The 25,597-nt window shown below is 36.2% G+C and overlaps 1 protein-coding gene and 1 non-coding gene across 2 annotated transcripts in view; both read left to right on the forward strand.

Moving 5' to 3' along the window:
• Nucleotides 1-19,735, forward strand: part of LOC149846452 (putative serine/threonine-protein kinase PBL22) — a 30,148-nt gene extending 10,413 nt beyond the window's left edge. The window contains exons 2-9 of the mRNA XM_089991348.1: nucleotides 13,646-13,706; nucleotides 14,623-14,797; nucleotides 14,941-15,176; nucleotides 17,365-17,491; nucleotides 17,569-17,640; nucleotides 17,758-17,944; nucleotides 18,139-18,271; nucleotides 19,472-19,735. Coding sequence (XP_089847474.1) covers nucleotides 13,646-13,706; nucleotides 14,623-14,797; nucleotides 14,941-15,176; nucleotides 17,365-17,491; nucleotides 17,569-17,640; nucleotides 17,758-17,944; nucleotides 18,139-18,271; nucleotides 19,472-19,735 — 1,255 coding nt within the window. The remainder of the gene's footprint in view (nucleotides 1-13,645; nucleotides 13,707-14,622; nucleotides 14,798-14,940; nucleotides 15,177-17,364; nucleotides 17,492-17,568; nucleotides 17,641-17,757; nucleotides 17,945-18,138; nucleotides 18,272-19,471) is intronic.
• Nucleotides 19,736-21,645: 1,910 nt separating this feature from the next.
• Nucleotides 21,646-21,717, forward strand: TRNAQ-CUG (transfer RNA glutamine (anticodon CUG)). Its single transcript has one exon. It is a non-coding gene; the product is annotated as a tRNA-Gln (tRNA).
• The last annotated feature ends 3,880 nt before the right edge of the window (nucleotides 21,718-25,597 follow it).

The following is a 25,597-nucleotide window of genomic DNA, read 5'->3' on the forward strand; positions in this document are numbered from 1 at the left end:
CAAGCCACGTTGATTGAACTTCTTCTTTTATGTTTATGGTATACTGTAGTACATATGGTTGATTTTTTTTTTTTGGATTTATAACCCGAAGAAACCACACCCGGCATGCAGACCTGGTCGTGCTGGCTCAGCCTGCCATACCTATGGTCGTCATGCGGGCAACATAAAACTTTGAGGCTAGGACCCTTGCCCCCGAGGCCTATACTAAGCGTTGGCTTGCACAGAGGGGCAACACCCATGAAATCTAATCTTTACTGCCCGTCTAGCAGCCAAGGCTCCACCACACTACACCAACCCCCCTTGGGGGCTACATATATGGCAGATATATAAAAGCTGTTATCAAGTTTTCTTTATACATTAATTTGGAAGATGAGTGATGAACGAGTTTTTTTTTCAATTGCACACCTAATAAGATCCAGATGTGCATTAGGATTGAGTATGGTATACATAGTCAAATTAGTTTTGTTCTCAATCAATGTTGATTCAAATAAAATCTGAGTAGTTTGTCCTTTTTTGCATGTAAAGTCTTGCTTTTTAGTCCTTTTAACCGGATCCGTTACTGCTGAAATATGTGCATTTTCAATCTGAATTCAACCTTATTGAATATCATTTGGATCTGCAAAGTAGGCCGTTGATTTTTGAAGCCTTTTAAAAACATGCCTATGTATCATAATCAGGCGATTCAAAAGCTGATTCCCATTAAGAAAATCCTATAGATCACATCTGTGAGGTAGGTTTCTTGAAAACAATAATAAAAAAAAGACGTTTGTACCTCATGTTGCCATTATCCTTATATACAGGGATAATCTTTTTTTTTGAAAGGCAAGCTGGGGTTAGGCCGACCCCTACCAGTTATACAATGGTACCATTGGGATTTGAACTTGCAACATCCCAACACAAGGTGACATGCACCAGCTGCTCCTACCATATTAGTAGAGCCGCCTTTGGTATATAGGGATAATATTTGCTGCCAAGGAACCTCTAATACACCTTCCCTTCCGGGAGACTGCCTTGCTCCTGATTTTTTTTTTCAAGAAAAGAAAAGCATGATAGGGCTGCTGCAAGCAAAGCCTAGGAACTAAGATCGATTTGGGATCCAATTTGACTTGGGATGGGTTTGAATCCATGTCATGTATTCAGCCTGATGGGTCAAATCAAACCTTAGCCAAAATACCTTGTCAAACAAGTTGCAATTACTTTGCTCGTAGGGCTGTCAATGGGTCAGGTATCTGACTCTTTAGGGCTGTAAAGGGCGAGTTGGGTTTAGGCATACCCAAGTACGACTTAATTGGGTATGGCCTAATTGGGTCGGCTTCGGTTTCGGATTTGTATGAAATTAGATAAAACCAATTCGGAACTGACTAGCTTAAAACCCGACATTTCCACTTAATGAGGTCGGGTTTTCGTGGGATTCGGGTTTGAATGCAAAACTCAATACCCAACCCAAACCCGATATGAAATTTTCTACCAAACCTGAGTAAATGGGTTTGGTTCATTTGGGTATCCGAACCAAACCCATTCTGTTTACGTGCCTGTTCAGGGCTCCCCAAAGCCTGCCTAATTAACAAGCATTCAGCTGTGGGTTATGTCGGGTTGAGAAAATAAAATCTCAAATCCGACCCAATAGTTCAAAGTGTATTGAGAATATAGTTTTGAATAATCCACATACAGGCCCCTAACATGTGGCAAATTTACGTTAAGGGTATAATTGGATTGGATATACTTGTACCAAACTGATTAGATCCGAACTGGACTGATTTTGATAGACCCGTGGGTTTGGGTCGGGTCTAAAACCTAAATCTATTTAAAAAAATAGGACGGTTCAGAATATAGAAAATCTAGACCCGAAACCGATTAGACTCACTCTGATTTTTATACCCCACCCTAACAATTCTATGTAATTTACAGCTGTACCGACCCAAACCCAAATTCGAACCTGATGTGTACCCAAAACCGTTTCATATTGGGTCTATTTATACCCAACCCGAATGGTAACCTCAAACCATCTTGGATCTCACACCCATCCCAAACCTAATGTATACTGATTATGAGAAATTTAAATATAATTATCATCAAATCGTAACGGAATTTCTAACTCTAAAGAAGTTAAAATCCCAAACAAAACTTACGTTGACAAAACCACCTATTCATACTCGTCTTAATTTATACCTAAACTACAAAGTAAGCCTACAATCTTAGTAATATCTAGACCCAATCTAGATATGGATCAAATTTAGATCTGACTCATTAAGTACTGACCTGTTTTTTCTTAAACCTGTTACCCATATGGATCCATACTGTTTACCCATACCCAAATCCGAACCCAAACCCAAGTGGGTTTACTTGATACCTGAACCATTTGGACCTGCTCTGATTTACACCGGAATCCTCCGTTAAGCCATATGGATCTTCAATTTTGGTCATGCCCAAAGCCGAACCCGGACCAGAATAAAATTGGGTCAGCTTTGGGTCTAATTTTTAGACTCATTTATAAACGACTCTGACAAAACCCATTCCCTAGTGATATTCAATAATTTAAGGAAATAAAGGTTAAAATTGTCATTTTCAAGAGTTAGCTGGTTAGGTGAATAAAAAAAGCATGAGGACATTTGAGCAATTTGTAAAAGGTTTGAGGTCTCAATTATTTGAAAACTGAGGCGGTAAAATGTAGATTTGTGAACGTCAGGTGTTTATATGTAAATTATCTTATAATTTTAATCATGAAAATATACAGTAACGAGTGTTACAGGTTTATTTTGGTGATCCCGACTAGGTCAGCCTTACCAGTCAAGAAAGCCAACACACAACCACCCCATGGCGGGCTGGAACACGTAGAATATTGTCCAAACTAGACTCACATGTTACTCAGTTTGGGTTCGGGTCTATCAGAATAACATTGATATCAGCGTTTCTCTGTCTATTAGGGGTGTCAATGGATCAGTTATGACCCGATCCCGACCTGTACTTAGATGTGTCAGCGGGTCGGATTTGGTTCAGACCCAGATGAAACCAGACCTGACCTGACCCTGATTTTCGGGTATGGTATTAGGTCTGGTCTTGATTCTAATCAGGCCCACCTTAAGAGAATCCCGATAAAAACTACATGAACCAGACCCGAGCCATATCAGGTAAAATACTATTTTTTATCATTTTTACATTAAAAAATTATGGGTCTTAATCGAAACTCGGGTCAGGCCCAGGTCTGGTATAAAATTTCACAAACTATACCCGGATCCATGTATTAATCGGACCATCGGGTCCGGACCTGGGTCTTCTAATTTATCACCATACCTGGACCCTTAGGGTTTGGTACGGGTCAGGTTTGGGTAAACCTGACCCGTTGACACCCCTACCTGTACTGGAACCCATAAAGCTAGGGTTTGGTTACAAAGAAGGGAGTCCGATTAACTATCTGGGCCGGATCTATGAGGTCCAATTATTAAATGGGTCGGGTATGGTTTATGAAATTTTATACCAAACCCTTGTGCAACTTGAGTTCCGATTAAGATCCACACTTTTTCAATCTAAAAAACTTAAAAAATATTACTTTACCGGGACTGGTTTATGTAATTCTTATCGGATCTGGGTATGGTTTTTCTTATAAAACAATCAGTTAGACCGGAATACAAATTCGATACCCACACCACTTACTCGGATCTAGGAATGCAAATGGGTCAGATCCAGCATAGAGGTTTTGCAATATTTATCTGTTCTAGATCTGAATCCTCGTGTATTTAGCTGTTCGAATCCAAACAGTTTGCATCCCTAGTTGTATCCGGGTTTGGACCCACCCATCTTAGTGAGGGTCCGACCCGTTGACACCCCTAATGTGACAATGTCTATAGTCTATACACGGGTATATGGGTTTGGGCCAAGGGCGAGAGAAGCCGAGACAAAACCGACTCACAGACAAAACCAACTCATTGACAGCCTTAAATCCAGTCCAAATAGAAATAAAAGAAATCCACCTTTTTTTGCATGCCCACAAAATCAACAATGATAGATTGGGAGAAATGAAAGGACTCTCCTGCGTGGCCAGTGGGGGTGGTTGTGAAGGCTCTGAGATGAATGCACTGAATCAAACCTCACTGACGCACGGATGTGTCCGTAGCTATCAGAGGTGGGCCACTAAAGCAAGGTGTTCATGGGCCCTACCTGGGGTTTACCTCACTTCTGCCAGGGTTTCTCGTCATAAAAAAAGAAGAAGAGAATCTGTAACCTTTTTTTGTCCGCTGTCAACTTTAATTTAATATCCAGTGTGGGGCCGTTCATGTTTACAAAGAAGATCTCATTATTTGATTTTGGATTATATCATTGAACTTTGGTAGTTTGGTTTTATTGAGATCGAAAGTTGGGGACATGATTGTTTGGGGATGGATCTGACTTTGGTGTGAAGTTGGATCAGAGTTGCTCATTCTTAACCAGGGCTAGGATGGAAACCAGCTTGAAACCAAGAAAATTTATAAAAATGCAAAGTAACATAAAAATTTTCATGGCTAGCTAGAACATCGCGGAGTCGCGCCTGCATGGCCAGCGGGGTGGTTACAAAGGCGTTGAGATGAAATCACTGGATCAAACTCAGGCTGGCACACAGGTGTGTATCGGTAGCTTTCAATGGTGGGCAGCCTAGACAGAGTGGTCTTAGGCCTCACCAGGGGTTTGCCTTGCTTGGGTTGGTGGATTGGTTGTTGGCAAGGCTTCCTCCCCTCATCAAAAAAACGTTTTATATCCTAAACCATGTAAATGGCTTCAAAAGGACTAGGGATGGCAGTGGGGCGGGGGACAAGGTTTCCACCCCGCCCCGCCTCAAGATTTTATCCTCCACCCCCGCCTTCTTCCCCGTTTCATGTCCTCCATCCCCAGTTCAAACGGGGATGAGGCGGGGCGGGGCGGGGATATTGCGGGGAAAAGTGGTTGGGGAGGGACGGGGCGGGGAAAAGTGCACGTCCATCCCCGTTTCATACCCTTCATCCCCGGTCCAAACGGGGCGGGGCCCCGCTTTCCCCAGGTCCACTGCCATTCCTAAAAAGGACAAACTTTTAGGTGTTTGCTTACTGTAAGCTTATGTGTTGTGTATAGCTTATTAGAAAATATGCATTGTAATAACCGACAATTGTTAGGTAATTCTGGCCAATAAAAAATATCCCATCACTTTAGATATTTATAATTGGTCAGAATTACCCAACAATTGTAATAACTATGGATATTTTTGATTGGTTAGAATTACAGAACAATTGTCGGTTATTACACAATCTTTTTTTATTAAATTGATTCAAGTTGTCAACCTGGCTTTTCATAAGTAAATAATGCTTAAACACATTCATAGGTTTGGATTAAACAAAACAAAACACACACACCTGCAACTGTGTTCATGAAAATCTTTAGGATGCTTAAGAGATAGAACTGTTTAAGAGCAACTAAATTATTGCATGTATAGCTCAATCTTATAAAACTAAAGTTAGATTAAAGCAGTATACATCATTGGCTGATATTTTATAATTTATCGGTACGTTTTTATTTACTTATTTTTTTAAAATTTAAAGCCTTTAATGATTTAGTCCTTTTTTTTTTGTTTGATAGTCTGCTTTAATCCATATTTCTCCATTATCAAATTGTTAAAACTACAGAAAAACTTGTCGTCCTTTTGTTTATTTACATAAGACTGTGCCTACGCTATTGGTTATTACATTTAGTTGCTTGCTTTTTCTTAACCTACCTCAAAACTGATTTGAATTACAAAATTTATCAATGAAATAGTCCACCAAGTCTCTCTGTTCATCGATAAAATAAATGCAAAAGATATAATCATTTTATTTGACTGCCATTATTGTTGCAAAGTACAAAAAATTGCACATAGGGCTGTCAACCGGTCGGGTTTGTATCAGGTACCTGATCTGACCCAAACCCGAATTCCTGGGTATAGGCATGAAAAATACCATCCAAATAATATTCGGGTCTACAACACTCAACCCGAACATTGAACATTACGCAGGCTGGGTTTGGGTCATGATTTTTGCCGGGTACCCAACTCGACCCATGTATTTTATATGTAATTTTCATAAAAAAAAATTCTGAAATTATACAGGTCCGGGTCTAGAATTCCGTTTTCGTGACCCGAGAAAACTCAAAACCCGAGCTCGAACCTGGTGATTTGTTATTTGGATGGGTTATGATATGCCCTAATGGTTGGGCTACCCGACCCGTTGACAACCCTAAATATAAGAACCAAAAAGTTAGAGCAGTTTTATCTAATTAAATGACATCTCAAGAGTGAAGTGGAATTTTGCAAGTGACACCTAACAAAATTGTATACATATTTACTTTTTACAGTTTTTTTGGTACTTTGTGTTCATTGTGCCTTGAATCATATTTGATAATTCACTTTTTTCAACACCAAAGATTATTTTCAGGTTAGACTTGCCAGTACATTAAAAAAGTACCAAGATACTACAGGTTGTGCTTAACAATATGCAAACACAGCAGCAGTCAAATCTGATTAAAGATGTCAACGGGTAAGAGTCACATCCAAACAGGGTACGAGCCAGATATTTGGACCCGATTATAGCAGGTAGGATCCAGCCTCAGTGTAACACCCCCCAAGATTTTTAATCAATTGTAAAACATGTGAATTTTTTTTTATTGATAATCATTAGCCAAAACATTTTTAACTTTGATTCAAAACCTCAAGTTAAATTCCACATAATAACAATTATACTGAATTTAATGCATATAACTTTTTTGCATTCAAAATAGTGTAACTCAATAAACAATAACATTTTTAATAACACACATGCACAGTTCAGTATCTGAAAAAAAAATGATTGTCTATCAACGCTACCTCACCATCCCGCATCCGCTCTGCAACTATACATCACTTGAAATCCCATAAAAAGGACCAGTCTAATGAAAGTCTGACAGGTCTACACCAGAAGACACATTGAGTGTATAAAGCTAATACATATAGCACATTAATGATAACATAATCTATTTAATTAGATATTCATAATATACATCAATCATGATACACATACATGATAAATTTCAATAAAAAAAATATAATGCATTCATTTGCAAAGTAATTAAGTAAGCGTGATGTGTCATTCACTAACATGTTTAACTCGTTCAATCGTAATCTCATGACATGGTCCATAGTTGATAATGATATGAAACCTCAAAGACACATGTAGTACATCATACTAAACCTTTTATCATAATCAACATGAATAATTACAAACATGCATCCTTAATCTGATATATCAGAATTTACTTTCAATATTTATCCTTCGAGATTTACCATATTTTTAAAACAAGTTTGACTCCTGATCACCTGATCTTGGAAATGTACAACCTCATGGAGAGTTTCCGCTATAATCAGATTACCTAATCTTGGATAATGTACTTTTTCACATGGATTTATCGTCCCAATGAGTTTTTTAATCATTGACAATGCACATTCTCATAGAGATTTACTGCCCTAGTAGGATCACTCAATCTTGGTTATGCACACCCTCACAGAGATTCTCTTTGAAACAATTCTTCAATGGTTCTATTGTCATACATGCATAAACACAATTAACCATTCACATGGTTAATGACTACCAATTCGGGCATAATCATATATATATATATATATATATATATATATATATATATTCAATTAACGAGAAACAAGATTATCGACCACCACTTTGAGGCACCAACACATATCAATTCAGATGACCATACACAAACTTATGAGCCACTAGTTTATGCTCAATCAATTAGTCGATTTCATATCAAAAGAAATTGTCATATATCTTATTTATATCATGATGTATGTAATGCCTCAAAATTCTAACTTGTAAAAATTAGAAAAAAATTTAATTTTTTGAAATAGATCATTTCTTTTAGAATTAGATTGATAGCTCAGCAAAAAAGCTGGTTCGAAAGACCTAAGTTAGCAAACCTTGAGAGGGTTACATGTGTATTAGATTTGAATCCAGATCTCCACACATTCATTCAAACATATAATGTTTCAAACGAAAGACTTAGATGAAAATAGTTTTATACAAAAGTCCATATTTAAAATACCAAAAACGTGCGCAGGAGCGAACAAACATAGAGAGTGGATCCATGATTTCGCTGTGTCATCGTGCCATCGCTTGTAGCAGCTACTCATCAACTGTAAACCTATAAGATGGGTTAGACTTGTGAAAGTCTGACAAAACATCACATATTTATAAGTAATCAAAACATACAAGTCAGTTAAGCAGTAAAACATGCAATCAAACACAATATGCATTAATCAAGCATACATAAAACTATCGAGTGTTATCAACCCATGTCGTAACTGTTACCTTTCCCAACCATACCAGCATAAGCGGCTTACAAGAAATGTTATGATGCCAATAACATGCAATCATCAATGTTTTGTATTTAACATGGCATATTTTCATTCCAATGAACAATGATAATAAGGTTCTTTGTTTCGATATTTTAGCTTTCCTGTGGGTACGCACAGAACGATACATAAAGACAACTGAGATCATCATAAGGGTCTATTATGCCATGTATTTTGAATACCCTGAATGACTAACTGAATCTGCTTTAAAGGGGATGGTACAATCATCAGGAGATTCTCTAGAGGCGGGTCCCTCATATTGAAAAAATAAGGATACAACCTGACCTTCTACAGAAGTACGTGGGTCTTACCACTTAGGATAAATTGGAAGACCAACTCTCTAACCTCCAAGTGACTAAGGACAAAAATTAAGGTTTTGCTGCTACAAACTAGCTTATGTCATTTGGGTTGTACCAACTATCCTTTCCAAGGTAGACATGAAACTGAATGAGTTATGAGGTTATCTTATTATAGAGATTTTATCTTTTTATGTGCCACTTATCAGTAGCCAAAATCAAAGCTCAATAGCTCAAGTGCTTTTATTCTGGTAACCAACATACCACGATTTGTTCATAGGTGCCCAACTCATTCAACATTACTTTGGCGCCTTAAGCCCATATGAGCACTTTGCCTTTGAAGGCAATTAATAAAATTTTTTGTGTGCATGTGGTTTTCTATAATTGGATACCTTTTTGCACCACATAGTCATAATGCCCAACATCTCTCTATGAGCAACCATATGTACGGTGCACACAATAACCCACATGCCACCTATGCCATTTATTAAGGCATCAAGAATGGTTTCCTTGAACCAAACACTCATATGTCTAATAGCACCGTGAAAGATCATGATCTATATAGACATCTCTCAATATCGTGATCACATATAATAATCATGCGTCACATCAAAATCATAACATTTAGAGCATGATACAAAAACCACTTACTCAACATAGTTTGTGGATTTCCATTGATTGTCTCAGATCACAAAAGTCTGTTCCTTCATAGTTACAGATTATCATGGTAGATTGGGAAGTCAATCTGAGCAAAACAGGTATTTTATAAAAAAATCAATACTTAAACCTCAATGTTGTCGAGCCGAGACAATCTAGATTTCTCGAGTGTGCGTACAACCAAATATGCATAAAAAACTCATAAATTCTACACATACATACTTCAATCTCATGCATGCATCCAAGGCTTATAAAACATGTTAAAAGCTCATAATACTTGTTGAAAGCTCGTAATATATGTCAAAAGCTTGTAAAACCTATTAAAAGCTTATAATATATGTTGAAAGATCGTAATACATGTTAAAAGCTTACAATACACGTTGAAAGCTCATAAGACACGTCAAAAGCTCGTAAAGCATGTTAAAAGCTTGTACTTTTATGCTAACAATGTAATTAAGCGAACCTCATAAAAGCTCATAATCTTAAGCGAACCTCACCAAAGCTCGTAAAATTTAGGCTATACTAAAAAGTATGAATTAATGTTGTACAACAACATGAGTTGCCGAGGTTTAGACCCTACCCATATCCAATTCAATTTGGATCTTACCTAGGTCCAAACCCAATTTAGTCATAATCTGGATCGAGTTTGCATCATGGATTCAATCCAAATACGATTTTTAAATCATCAGTTATATTTTGCAAAATGAATTTTATTTCTTTAAATAATTGGATTTTCCCCAAAAATTCACCAGTTAATTATGTTAATATATTATAATAATAACCACTAATTATCTATGATTCACCAATGTGGACTGATTTTTGAATAAAAATCTCATAATATTTGATCTAAAATATTATTAAAATCTAAAAAAATTCTCAGTTATTATAGTATAATTCAATTATTTCATATATGCATCACATCAGATATCACATCATCTAGCAACATATCATAACATCACATTTTCATAATATTCATACATTTATAAATTGAACCTCGAAGCATGCACATGAAAATATAAAATATGCGTATTTGATACATCAAATCAATTGCATTTCATAACATGCATATATAATTTCGAACATGCATATTTAATTTCAAACATACATATTTCACAATACGAGACACCTAAACATTAACACATGCAAATATATACTTATATTTATAAAATCAAACATGCGAACATATATACATATTTTATTCGTAAAACAATGCATGCAAATATTTATTTTACTTAATTTAAATCATGCATTAGAATCACACAAATACCAAAGTTAATGTAAATTTACCCTAACTTGAAATGTGTGAAGCTCCGCGATGGATGAAAAATCTCAAAACTACCCGTAGAGATTTTCCTTTGAAGTTCGTGATAAAAGACACGCTCGCCGATAGTCTGAATGCGGCAGAGCAAGTAGAACAAGCAAAACAAGCGGTGGGGAGATGACAATGCAGATTTTGAGGCAACACACACATCGGACGATGCAGTTCTCGAGGTGGTAGCAACCCCAGGGCCCACCAGATTTGGTGGCGGCAATTTGCGGGCTGCCTCTTTTTTCCTTTCTTTGTCCTTTTTTTTCTTTCTCCATGACAAAGGAGCTGAGAGAGAGAGGGCCGACCCCTCTCTCGAAAGCGAGGGGAAGAGTGAGGTGACTCTTTCTGTCCTATCATGAAACAAAAGAGAGGCGAAAGAGTGGGATGGCCCTTTGCCTATGAGAAATCACAAGAGGAGGGAGCAAGTGGTTTCCTCCTTCAGCCGGTTGAGAGAGAGAGAGAGAGGTGAGGGGGTTTGCATGAGAGATGAGATGAATGAGAGACGTGGGGTGCCTTTTATAGGCAAAAAAAAGCAAAAGGAGGGAGAGGGGACAATAAGTGGGAGGGTTTTAGGGAAGAACGACGAGAGGGGGACTGATGTGAGAGGAGAGGCTCATAGGTAAGGGGCATTTAAAAGAGAGATGTGAGAGGTGATGGGGTGGGTATTTGAGCCTTGGGTAGGATCCGAATAGGATCTTGGATCCAAATGAGATGCAACCCTAATCTATTCATTAAGGATATGGGTATCTGGGTTTGGATTTGGTGAGACCCATTTAGGTCTCATCAAATCCAAATACAATCTATATATGTATATATATATATATATATATACTTATTAATATACATATATATGTGCATGTGTGTATTTGATTAGATTTATTTGGGTCCCGAGTGAACCCAAATCTTATTTATTTAAATGAAATCTATTTGGGTCTCAAATAGATCCAAAATCTTATTATATATTTATTTTTGTAGGATTCATTTGGGTCTTTTAAATGGATCCACAATTCTTATTTTACTTAGAGAGATCCATTTGGGCCTCAAATGAATCCAAAATCTTATTTTCTTAATGAAATCCAATTGGGTATCCAAGTGGATCAGCAAAAATCCCTATTTCACTTAGTGAGATCCATTTGGGTTTTCAAATAGATCTAAAATACCTTTTTCTAAGTGATATCTATTTGGGTCTCAAAATGAATCCAAAGCACTTTCTACTTTAGAGGGGGATTCATTTGGGTCTCAAATGGATCCAAATCCTTTCTAGGTCTGGTTCAAACCCCGATATGGGTCTAAACTCTACCCAAATTCATTCGATTTGACCCGAATCATTGAGATAGTTTGAACTTATGTTGGTGTTGGTTGATCCTCTTGGATTTCTACTGAGATTCATATCCAAATACCTTGTACAAAACTTCGTAATTACCCAATTAAATATCAAATAACTTACATAAATGCCAAAATATTATTGATGATTACTTAATAATTTATCGATCGATAATGTCTAATTAATTCTAACAAATGCTAAAAAATCTCTTTTTATTTATTTTAAATCCCAAAAACATTGCAGGTATTACACCCAGTAGATGCGTATACGTCTGTGTCAAACATATATTAATTGGATCAAAGTTTGACTTAAAAAAGCTAATGTTTCATAAAATAAAAGGAATTGGACCTCGTTCAGATTAATGGATTTGATTCTTACTGGTAGTCCCATACTAACAAACAACGATCCGTTTACAATATCAAACTCAGATTTTTAAGAATTGGGACCAGGTGCAATAACATTTTACAACTGTAATGTGCAGCTTCACCTGATCACCCTCCATCTACCGTTGTACAACCTGTCATTGCAGTTGTACAATGTCATTGCACCTGTTCCAGCCTCGATATGTGAGAGATCCACAGACACATGGATTAAAGTGTTGGATCTATGCCTTGATTTGACTCCTTTCCCACAGTGGATCTCAGATCTAAGAATCTGATATCCCTGCCAAAGGCTAAATGGCCCCGGAACAAGATGGGGTGGGGGTTGGACTAAGGATCCTTGGATCTCTCAGATTCGAGTGCATCATATTCACCCAAAGATGAAGTGAGATTAGGTGCAATGTTATTACACACTTCAAGTGTACTGCTGCACCTGATCACCCACCATCTGCTGCTGGGCCCGCACAGCAGACACGGCGGTAATCAGGTGCAGCAGCACACTAAAAGTGCAAACACGTTGCACCTGATCCTCCCTTCCCAAAGTGTGCAATATCACTTGTGCATTTTCATGACTCTTTTTATCTAACAATTTGAATGAAGTTTTTTATTTTTATTTTTTTACAGAATTTGTACTTTCATTTTCATTTTTGTTTAAAGATATTTTAATATTTAAGTTTCTTTGTCATATTGAACCATGATGGATCCCTTTATGCATCATTCAGAGTTGCCTTAAAAATCCATGAGCTATGAGATATCAAATCATTGACACTACATTTATTGTTCACCAAAGACTCATCCCTCTCAAAAGGAAGCTATTTATTTCCCTTACAGCATAACAGGCTGCCTTTGCTCTTGGACCAAAAGAATCCTGCTTTGTCAACATTCAACAATGCCAACAGACATGTCTCAACAAACCTATGCAGCAAGCCCACTGTTTCACCCCCAACACTGTCCAAGATGCTAAGAATAAAGAGAGCCATCCAACCCATTTCCAGAAAATAAAGAGGACATATTAACAATTACAAAAAAAAACTATGATCTTTTAGAGAGAGAAAGGATGAGATACACCCAAGATCTACTTTTTGATTCCCATCCTTTATTTATGCATAAACATATCAGAAATTGCACCAGGCAACAAATCACTCTCCTGCAATGCTGCAGTCCTGAAGTGTGTGAACAAAATTGAAAGAAAAAAGGGAAGGTGGCCAGTAAATTGTTGTACAGACATCCCTGGACCCTGAGCCTAATGATGTGCTGTTGCTCTGGATGTTGGTTGTCTTCTTTCCTTTCTATACTCAGTGATCCAGAGAGGCATCTGCCACAATCCAGAGAGGCATCTGCCACAATACTATCCAAAATGGTTCCTCTATCTCATCTCAGCCCACATCAAAAGGCAGAGAGAGAGAGAGCATAAAATAAAGGTAATTATCAGGATGCAAATAATTAAATCCCACAGAACAGTACTGCAACTTGTAAAAAAGAAGAGTCTTTTCTGAAACTCAATACTATGTACGAGTACATTAAAGCCACCTCCTCAGGTCCACCATCCAGAAGGGTTAAAATCTAATAGTTAAATCTCGGGAAACATAACACACACATGGGCTGCACAAAGTCATGCATACAGAAATTTGTATGTGGGTTTTTATTTTTCCCATCCTTTTTTTGTTGAATGGCTAGCTTTATTCTGTTTGTTGTTTGAAAATTGGATGCTTATATGATTATGACACGGATGACAACCTCAGCTGGCCATAAGAGCTCTGAATCTCATGGTCTTAGTGATTTTAACAACGGAACTGAGAAGAATTAAGGATGAACTAATGACAATTATGTTGGACCAAATGTGGTACACATTTAAAGCTGCTGATTTGCACAAAAGGTGAGGTACGTTCAAGTTCGACAAGATCAGCCTGTCAGAATTTTTAGCTGATTTATAGGTTATAAGCTGCAAAAGAATTTGTAAAGTGGTTGAAATTGATTAGTTTCTACAAGATGTTTCACTTGGGTCCCCTAAAAAGTGCTGTCAGAAGGCAGCAGGAGTGCTGTAAATGCGAAACATTTCATCAATGAGTTATTAGTGATTCAAATGGTTTGAACACAAGGGCACCATCATCTGGTAGAAATAACCAAAGTAGTGTCATTCGAGATGGCTCTTGCTTTTCCTTCTTTAAAGTTGAAATTTATGTATAACTTACCATCTAAATTTGTTGGTGATCTTCCATTACTGTTTTTTATCATCTGTTTGTTGTGTTTTCATCCTTTCACTTTCAATGTTTTAGGCTAGTGGAACTGGAGGCAGAGCACCCAATCAGATGTATGTTGCGGCTGCTATTGGAGGTGCCGCAGGGGCTCTTGTGCTGGTGATAATAGTGGTCTGGTTTGTTTATTTTCTTCTCCTGAAATGCAAAAAATTGCGAAATAAAAATTCTGAGACTGGATCTTCAGAAGCACAAGGTAAATTTTTCACAAATGGTTCAACAAACTCTTTCTCAAGCATTTTTTTTTCAGTAGGATTGATGGCATTGGTGCGTACCTTGATTTTGGTTATTAGTTATTGGATTGGTAATTATCATTTAAGATTTTCTGCTTATGTATAGTGGAATGGGCAAAGGCCATTAAATCATCATTGGCAGGGGATGCCCCTGTATCTGAGCAACAGGGAGCAAGGAAATTTACACTGGAAGAGCTGCGCCAGGCTACGAAGAATTTCAGTGAAAGTAATCTCATTGGAGAAGGTAGATATGGGTTGATTTACAAAGGCTTGCTGCATGATGGAAATGTGGTGGCAATCAAGAAGCGCAGCAGAGCTCTGCAGCAAAAAAATGTTGAAGAGGTATGCTGCTCGGATCTTCTAACTCAACCATACAAGTATATAATTCTGACACATAGAAGACATTGATCCATCCTAATCACTAAACCAAGATCTTTTAGATGAAGTCCTTCATGACCTCAATAAATCTATAGCTAGGGGACCATGTCAATGAAGCCCCCATCAACTAGGCCAGGGAGCTGATCTATTTTGGTCCGTAGCTGGTTGAGTTGCACGGAAATAGACTATCAGCAAAAGCTCCAAAATACCAGAGATTGGTGGACTTGGACCCATGCCGTCACAAAATCATCTAGTCACTTCTTGAATGTTTGGACATAGAACTTGAATCAGTTTTCTGGGGAAGTATTTACTTTATAGTTCACATTGTTCAGGATTTCTACATTTTGTCATACAGATGCAAATGTACTCGATCTACTCTTGAATCAGTGCTCCCAATCATAAAAGGATTAAGCAAGCTTAAGAACCAGAACAAGCTGATGGTACATATATTGTTATCCTTACTGAAGCTACTGATGCCCAGGCTGGCAAAACATTATCCAGGTTCATATTAGTGAGGGATGCTGATACCATGTTAGAGGACTATACACAGGCTCAACTGATAAAGAAAAATCTATCAAAATGCTATAAAAAATCAAATCAGCCAAAAAAGACCACTGTATTTTCTGTGTACTATAAAGATCACAAATATATGAAGTATGAATTACATATTATAATATTTAAACAAAAATGTTAAGAATAGAATATAGTATTCATGAGGCAGAGCAGTTTGTAAGACCAAACTGCTGAATAACAGGGCCATCGCCCAATCAGTAATGGATAAACCAACCACAGAAAATGAACGCTGGTAAGATATCAGACTCAAATGTAAAAACGTGCTTAATGACACTGGTAAGAAGTTCAATTTTTCCTCAATATTTTCATGAGTGTCCATGAATCCAACATGTGGTGCATACATAAACTGCATTATAAGGTTTATGGCAGGATACAATATTGATACAAGTGGAGAGATATTGCAGGACACCAGCAATGCTCCTATTACATCTAAGCATAAGCAAAAGATATCCTACACTTAATGAACCCAGCATTGATGGGAAAGGGATAAGTTTAATAAAGTTATTTACAATGTGCTCACAGACATAGTAATCAGCATGGACCTTAGCATCAAGCAAGAAAAGTTCAATTTTTCTGTTCCAGTGGGATTGACTATGCATGACCCATTTTAACATACATATTATTTGAAGATAGCCAGAAAGATTTCATGCATTTGGATTTATAGATTTTCACATCCATGTTAAGAATATTTCAGATACAATAATGAAATAATTAAAAAATAAAATAAAATTACAAACCTTTGCCCCAAAACCATTGCTGGATTCTTAATATTGGATGGACTGGCTCCTATGATCAGTTAATGGTTTATCAATTAATGGTAGGACCCTAGTTGTTTCAATCTCTCCTTCTGTCTCATTCTCAACCATCCTGACTCTTTTATCCTTGTTATTGACCTTAATATGGATGAATTATATTCTCATTTCAGCCATATGCTAGATGGACTCAATAGGATTGCAATTTATAGCCATATAAATTCCATTCCTTTTTCTCCTCATCTATTGAAACCTACTGGTCATTCCATACAACCCTTGGAAACTTGTGTCCCTAGCGCACTTCCATCTATGTGATTGAACCTTCAACCACCTTTACAACATCACCTTCCATGCATCATTTAATTTTCCTTGGACCCTGTTCTTCTTTCTTTACCATTCATTATCTCATTTTATCTATGAATTGGTGATTGACATGTGATGAAGTTTTTTATGCGTGGTTAGCTCTGCCTCACTATTCTATCCTATACCCTTCCTACAACCAGCTTATCCTTCTTCCTATCTGATGCTTGAACCAGAAAGTGATTAATAATAATTTCTCAGAGTAAAGCAACCTTGTAATAAAACAAAATAAAAGATGTCAAAATATGTGCTTTTGAATCTTGGCAGGATCCTTATTTTTCCTCTCATGCAATGGGTAGTGCAATGCATTTCATTTTGTGAACGTTAACTGTCTGTAGTCTGTATTTATTGGCATTGTACCATGTCATGATGTATACTGACACCCTCTTACTTGCCTTGTAACTTTCTTTTTGTGCATTACTATATTGTATCTGCAAAAGAAAGTGACAGTTTCTGTTGACAAACAGGTCCGATACCTATCAGCAATTCAGCATCGTAATCTAGTCAACCTTCTTGGTTATTGCCAGGAAGACAATCTACAAATGTTAGTATTCGAGTATTTACCAAATGGCAGTGTCTGCAACCATTTGCACGGTAAATTTCCAATGTGATGTACTAAGTTGGCGAGTAATTGGATATCTCTGATTGTTTACTTACATTTTGCTTTGCAGACCATGGCAAAGATTCTAAAGGACATTTGGAATTCAAACAAAGGCTTTCCATAGCCATGGGATCTGCCAAAGGTTGTGAAGTTAGTAGTATCTTTGATCAATTATGATTACCAATAGCCATGTAAAATCAATACCATTGTTTGATTTGATTGTGAGCAATGCTTAAGAGGAATTTTTTTTTTCTTGCAGGTTTATGTCATTTGCATAGTCTATCACCTCCTTTAGTACATGGAGACTTCAAAACAGCTAATGTCCTTGTTGATGAAAACTTCATTGCTAAAGTTGCTGATGCTGGGGTTCTAAAATTAATTGAGAAAGTAGATGATCCTGGCCCCTCAAATCAAATGAGTAGTTTTAATGTTTTCATGGACCCAGAGTATGTCCATTTTCTTGTAAGATTAAAAATTGACCATTTTCTTTGAACTAGCTAGATATTTTCAAGAAAACATGCATTATTTATACTTCTTTTGACTGATATTTGTTTGCCATTTCATAATGAGCTAGTTCTCTTACCTCTTTTCTTTTTTCAGTTGACAATCACTTCTTTTTTATTGGCTTTGATCTATTCAGGTTTGAAGAGTCTGGAACAATGACAGAAAAAAGTGATGTGTACAGCTTTGGGATATTTCTTTTAGAGCTCATAACAGGCCAAGTAGCTTCAGATTTGCAACCTTCAGGATCTGCTCAAGCCCTCAACCAATGGGTAATTACATAATCTTTTTTATCCTTCAGCTTGAAGAAAGGGAAAAAATATTAGAACCATGTGCTGTGATATTATTAAATATTACAAGGACATAAATTCAGTAAAATGAAAGACCAATTACTGAAGATAAATCTACATAACACAATTTCAAAAGAAACTCACAACAGTTCATGCCTAGCTAGTCATGTGAACATGGGGATTGGATGGACTGCTCAGGATATGTCTCAGAAACCACTCTTTTAGAACTGTAGTTTGTACTGTCCCATGTTTTCTTAATGTTAATGAGTGATGGTTCACACCCTGTACTCGCCAAGTTTTTATTAGCTTTTTAACTGATTTTTTTTAAAGCCCCAGCTAAGCATCTGCAAGTGATTGTCTAATAATGTATCACTCTCAAACTAGCACTTTGCATGCATGTTCCTATTGTGTTTATGTACATAATAAAAATCTCATTAACTTGATCAAGGCACACACAAATGCACATATTAACCAATTGCAGTATGTTATGTATGACATCCTATGTTGATCCTAGCCATCCAATCAATACCAACAGCTAGGACTAGTCGACATTCTCACCTTGTATGTAGACTAAGCCATCCAGATACATTGATTGGACGGTTGAGACTGACATATGATCCTAGAGCATCATATATCTTAGGATAGAATCCTTTTTCTTTGGACATTCATACATACCATGTACAAAGCTTGTCCACATTAATGGCAATGGAAAACAATAAAATAACTATGGTCAACATTATCATCTGAATGGATAACAACACATACCTATTGAATTTGAGTTCAAGATTAGGCAAGCTGTTATTTCATGCTTTTGATATTCCTTTCTTCTGTCCAAATTAATTGTCCAAGTAGCCAACTATAAATCAGGACTCAATCAGTTATTTAGAGTGACCAATAAGTTTTTTTTTGCTTGTGCGGTGGTTGTGAGAGCGGATCCAGTACTCAGGTTCAAGTATCTAGCAAAGTACCAAGTCACATTGGGTGCTGCTATGTGTCCGGCACACCCTTCACCGGGGCGGTGGTCAGCTCATTGTGGGGCTCACCTTCTCTTAGGACACCATCATGGGGAGGGTGGGCCTCATCACACATGGCGGCACCAGATGGGCTAAGTACTTTCTGATCACTGGATCAGGCCTGGTGGTTGTTAGTTTGTTAATGATACTTCCAACTTATTTTGAGAAGGTTGAGATGTGCATGAGCTCAAACAACTTGGAAGGCTTCGCCGACCGCAGACTGCACGGCAATTTCACCCGAGAGGGAATGAAGGATCTTCTTCTTCTGACCCTGCAATGCATCAATCCTAGTCGCAGAAGGCGGCCGGAGATGCGAGTCGTGATGTTGGAGCTCGACAGGATCTTTGAGAAAGAGATGAAGCTGACGACGGTCATGGGAGAAGGGACTGCTGTGGTGACTTTGGGAAGCCAGTTGTTCACCTCTTCTTTGTGAAGATTGAAATAGAATTGTGCCACTGTAGATCTTTTTTTTGGGGGTTTCTCCGATTTTCACTTGTAAATTGTTTCTCTCAAAGTGAATCAATCTGTAATTTGTTGAGGCGTTTAGCAACATCATGATTTAGTTCCAACTTTGCATTATAATTAATGATTTCTGCAAGTTCGATTTAGTTCCAACTTGGTTCTTATTAGAAATCTCTTTGTAATAGGTGGGTAAGCGACAGTTGCCCCCATTGAAGTTGAACCTGAGTGCAATAGGGTTAACACAACCTTGGGTATGGGATACAATCACCCCCTCACCTTACGTGCAATACCAACCACTCCTTTCACTAAATAGGCTACCCTGAACAACTTCAAAGAGAAAGCAGAAAAATGAAGAGTGAGAGGAGAGATAGCATGAAGAAGAAGAGGAGAGCATAAAGATATTGTTTTTACTGGGGTTTATATAGTTCTCAGTAGAACATTCCAAAAGACCGTTTGTATGGCCCATAAAGACCAAACGGGTAGCATGCACTCATTAATGCTCAAACAGGTAGCATGCACTCATTTAAGGCTTCAAACGGGCCTCATGCACCCACTCGCCTTCCCAACGTGCCAAAGACATTGATGCTTAGCTGTTAAGGCTATATGTCGCTCCCCCAAATTAGTAAAAAATGATCTCTGACTGCCTGGACAACCTCCAAAATGGTGTGATAAAATTTAAAATTTTCAAGATATTTCATAAGGTACAAAATTATAAAAAAGAAGAGAAGACTAAACCGAAACTGAACCAGGACAAACTCGAGTCCAAAATCCAAAATCCAAAATCCAAAGTTCAATTGACAAGTCCCTTGAGAGCCCTTCCCACTAAGTCAACTCTACACATTTCAAACCCAATGCGTTTCTCAAAAATGTTCAATATGAAACCTACTTACACGTCGGAATCTGGTGATCCAAATGTTGATTATCTCAAAACAGACAATGTAGATTGCATCTATAGGTTTAGAATTACCAAAAAAACAAAAACTAAAAAATATTGCATATTCCTTAGATGGAAGTAGCAGACTTAGAGAGAGAGAGAGAGAGAGAGAGAGAGAGAGAGAGAGAGAGAGAGAGATGTAAAAAAGTGGCAGTGGGTAGTTAGGGTTTGTGCTGAAATGTTAGAAATAGGGATGGCAACAAAGGAATCGTTCTCCAATGGAAGAGCTCATTTAAGTACTCATTTCTTAAACGGATTTTATAGCTGTTTAATTTTTTTCTCCAAGCAAATTGCTAAGAGCCTAAGAGCAAGAAGACAAACACAAAATTATATGTCATAATTTCTAAAAAAAGTGATAATTTTAACCGTTGTTTTCCAAAAAAAAACACATTAGGCCTTATAAAATGCTCTAATGCAAGGCATAACTAAGATCCTAAATACAAGCAACCGAACACCAAATTATATTTGTCATAATAAAAACTAAAAAAATGAACAGCAAAAAAAAGTCAAATTGAAATGAACGCCAGAGGAAAGGCTTGAAACTTAGACCTTATGGTTAACAGCCACACGCTCTAACCAACTGAGCTACTCTAGATTCGTTATAATTCAGTCGTCTTTTAAGTATAATACTAGTTGACTTTTTAAAATATTTCTTGCACTGGAGCTAAGGCCTAATGATTTATTTTTTTTAAATTTTAAAAAACAGCAGTTAAAACTATCGAAAAGAACAAGGTGACGATTGAAGAAGCCTACTTTTTGAAGTATTTGGCATGTTTCTAGTGTTTTCTAACTCTTTGTGAGTGTTGTTTTTTTTTTTTGTCTCTTTTTGAATCTTTCTTTTTTAACCAAAGAGTTTTCTTCTCCGATGAAGGACAAGCAGACCTGGGCTCCGCATGCGATACTATAATTTAGTCATATAATTAAAAAGCTTTCCCGTTATCATCGACGGTCCTATGGTCTAGTGGTGAGGACATTGGACTCTGAATCCAGTAACCCGAGTTCAAATCTCGGTAGGACCTTACATTTTTTCATTTTCTTTTTTGTGTCATCAGCCTTTCTAATCGCAGGTATATTTATCTGCCTCCACTTGCTCGATTTATTCTTTTTTTGCCCCATCATCCCCATCTCACGCCTGCATTTACAAAAGGTCTCAAGGACCGAGCAGCTGGTTGACCCGTCTGGACCCAAAGCTCAACAGGACCGCACCAACCTCGACCCTACCTCGCCAGGTTGAGGGTCTAGACCCCCTCAGTACGACCCAGTGACCCTATAGGTTGTGCCCGGGTTCAGCACTTAAGCCCCAACGTTGAACCCAAACTGTTTTAATACCTAAATTTACCCAAATGGACTAACCCATATTGAGCAGTGTTTAATCATTTGAATTAGTTGGAATTGATACATATATGAGCCATTTGCAGTATGATACAAGTCTACCTGGAATGCTTAAATTTTTTAATTTTTTTAAACACAATGAAAGTTATTTTTAAAAAAGAAAACCTGCTTTGATCTTCAGACCCAGGTTGAAAACAAAATCACAATAATTCATTTCAAAAACATTTCATTCCATTGAATGATCAAAATTTATACAAACTAATTTATATCAAAATTTCAATTGAGTCCTCGTGTACTTTAGCATCCTCCCATCATCTCTGTGAACTTGAATTTTTTTAATAAAATTAACTAAGAACATTTAATGTTAAAGTATATACTAGTAGACCTCTTTCAGGTATGTACAAAATTATAAAATATACCACACCTCTCATATGTGACATTAGACAATATTCACACATAAAACACATCTCCTTTATGTGTTTATTCGCAATCATAATTAAAACATGCATTTATCAATATTCTTATTTTATTTTACATAGCAATCTCTTTAGCTGAACTGAATCTAATTACTTGCAATTAATCGAATGATCATAAAGAATGACTTGCATCTCACAATCCCTTATGAGTTATATATATATATATATATATATATATATATATATATATATATATATATATATATATATATATATATATATATATATATATATATATAACCAAAATAATTTAATCCAAATAATCAATACAAAATTATTTATACAATCAAATTAAGCAATTAATTAAACAAATAATTATGTATATATATGCTTATCCTACATGCATGATTCATATTATTATCTTTCAATTTAGATTATTTTTGCATTAAATACCATGCTAGCAAACATTTCACATAATTAAGTGACAATCCTGATTTAATAACTAAGGCACCACTAACTCTGTCAAAACTACATGCATTCAAGCTTTCAAGGGACGTTTATTCAAATATTTTATTTTTATATTTTACCCCTATGCCTACACCAAGTATCTCCAATTCCTTCGTCAACGAATCACTCCACTAGTAAATCACAGTGCCACTGTTAACACGCATATACATGGTTGGATTGTCCAACTCTGTCAGCAGAGTCCATTTCCCTAATCACCCGTGTTTGAGGGACAAAGATCCAATGTGTTTCAATTTTCATGAATCTTAAATTTTCATCCTTATAGGGATCTTGAATCTTAGAGTTTCATACTCACAGAAAAATTTGTCCAGACTACTTGGTGTTGAGAATTACTCCTCATAAAAACTATTAGAAATTCCACATGATTGGTGCAGACGTCGGTTCACATCTAACCAACTCACTCGTCCACCATTTCTCAATGTGACAAGCTCCAAATTATTAGTGCAAATTTTCTTATCATTCAAAAAATATTTTCTCAATGCATGTCATTTCCACAATAAATGCAGCATGCCCAACATTTACGATAAGTTGAACTTTTTGGGTCAATACCTATAAATTTTTTTATGCTATGTAATATGAAATTTAAAAATTATGTTTGTAATACAAATAACATGAATTTATAATTGAACTATACATTTATGCATCACAATATGCATTTTAAATCATTTAAATATAAATGATTACAAAAAAAAAAGATGCAACATTTGTATCAAAACAATTGAACGCATCATATTATGCTTTTTCAATCACGAATAGATCTAATAAGAATTTCAGAGTTTTAAATTAGTACTCATGGCTCAACCATAAATATGCATACACATGTTTAAAATTTTGAAATTCTAAAAACTAAATAATAATTCAAATAAATTCATATGAATCATTCTGAGATTTCCTCTCCTCATTTTGGGATGTTTTGAAATATCAAGAATTACTTGCCCTATTTTAAACCATGATTCCAAAAATTATTTTAAAAATTTGGACACTATTTTCTCTATTTTTGAGTAATAATGCCAACAATTTTATTGAAATTTGAATAGTATCTTACCTATTTTAAATTAAAAAATCTATAAATTATTTTGGAAATTTTGGCAGAACCTTTCCTATTTTAGTATGAAAAACTAAAAGTTATTTAAAATTTTCGATAGAACCAGCCATATTTTAGTATGAAAAATTCAAAAGTTATAAAAAATTTGATAGAACCTTTTTTATATAGAAGCATAATTAGATTGAAAATTTGACATAATTACTGCAATTTTATATATAAAAGAAATTCCAAGGGTTCATGAGAGACTTAGGAAATTCCAAGGGTTTCATCGGGCTCAAATCGGGTCTACTATAAGAAAAACCATACCAGGACCTGATAAAAACTACATGAACCAAACCCAAACCATACCCGATAAAACCATACTTTTTATCATTTTTGCATTGAAAAATTGCAAGTCTTAATCGGAACTTGGGTTGGGTCCGGGTCTAGTTTAAAATTTCATAAACTATACTCGGATCCAGACCCAGGTCTTAATCATAACTTCTTATTTATCACCATACTTGGACTCTATAGGCTTTGGTTAGGGTAAACCAGACCTATTGAGACTCCTATTCACAAGTATACCCTTAAATATGAATTTAGATAAATATCCAAATTTACTAAAAATATTCATTTAGATAATATCCAAATATCTTAAAGGATTCATTTTATTTTTTGATATAGATTTGGATCATTATCTAGATCTGATAAAAGATCTATAGGTTTCATATAATGAATTTATTTAACATTTAGAAATTACAATTATTACATGACTAATGTCATAAATCTTGTTCTTGGAAAAATCTTAGCCAGAAAAAATCTCAAGATATTTTGAAAACTTTGACTTTTCTCAAAACAATCTTGAAAATGTCAATATATATATATAAAGAGTGCAAAAATGATAATATTTTTCTAAAAATGGCTTTCATGGTGCTAATATTATGAAAAAATGCAATAAATTTATAGTTTTTTTTAATGATGAAGAATCCTCACCGAGAACTGGGTCACTTAATGGTCCCGGCCACATACAAGGTAAACCTTGGGTGGGGTCGTCGACACCCAGCCCTTACATAGCCGACCAATTAAGGCACCCATATACTCGGTGGGAGTCAAATCTAGGATGAAAGGGTCAACACATTCTCTCCAGGCACGCTACCACTTGGGCGACCCGGGTTGGTCTTATTTTGACAATTCTACATTCATTTGATATACTATATCTGGCTTTGAAAATATTACAATAAAATCATGATATTTAAAGAAAAAAAAACAATGGTGTTAAGCTCCAGCCCTCTAGACCCAAGTCAGTTCCACTAATCCTCTATGTCATACCTATGATCATACCCCATCTTGGGATCTTATTATTGTGAGTTTTTTTGATTGAATCTGACCCTATAGATGTGATCTACATGGTCAACTTAATAAATATCAGTATTTGAATCGCCATAATCTGACTTACACACAATATTTTCAGGTAATTAAAAGATCAATGACCATAAGAATGTTAATCTTTATTTATTTAAAAACCATATTTTTGTCAAAGAAATGCAATACGAAAACCAATTCCTACCAAATTCATCATGATGAATCCATCTATGATGTCAT

The sequence above is a fragment of the Nuphar pumila genome, chromosome 2, assembly GCF_984573655.1.
Source record: "Nuphar pumila chromosome 2, dmNupPumi1.hap1.1, whole genome shotgun sequence".
NCBI classification, from domain to species: domain Eukaryota; kingdom Viridiplantae; phylum Streptophyta; class Magnoliopsida; order Nymphaeales; family Nymphaeaceae; genus Nuphar; species Nuphar pumila.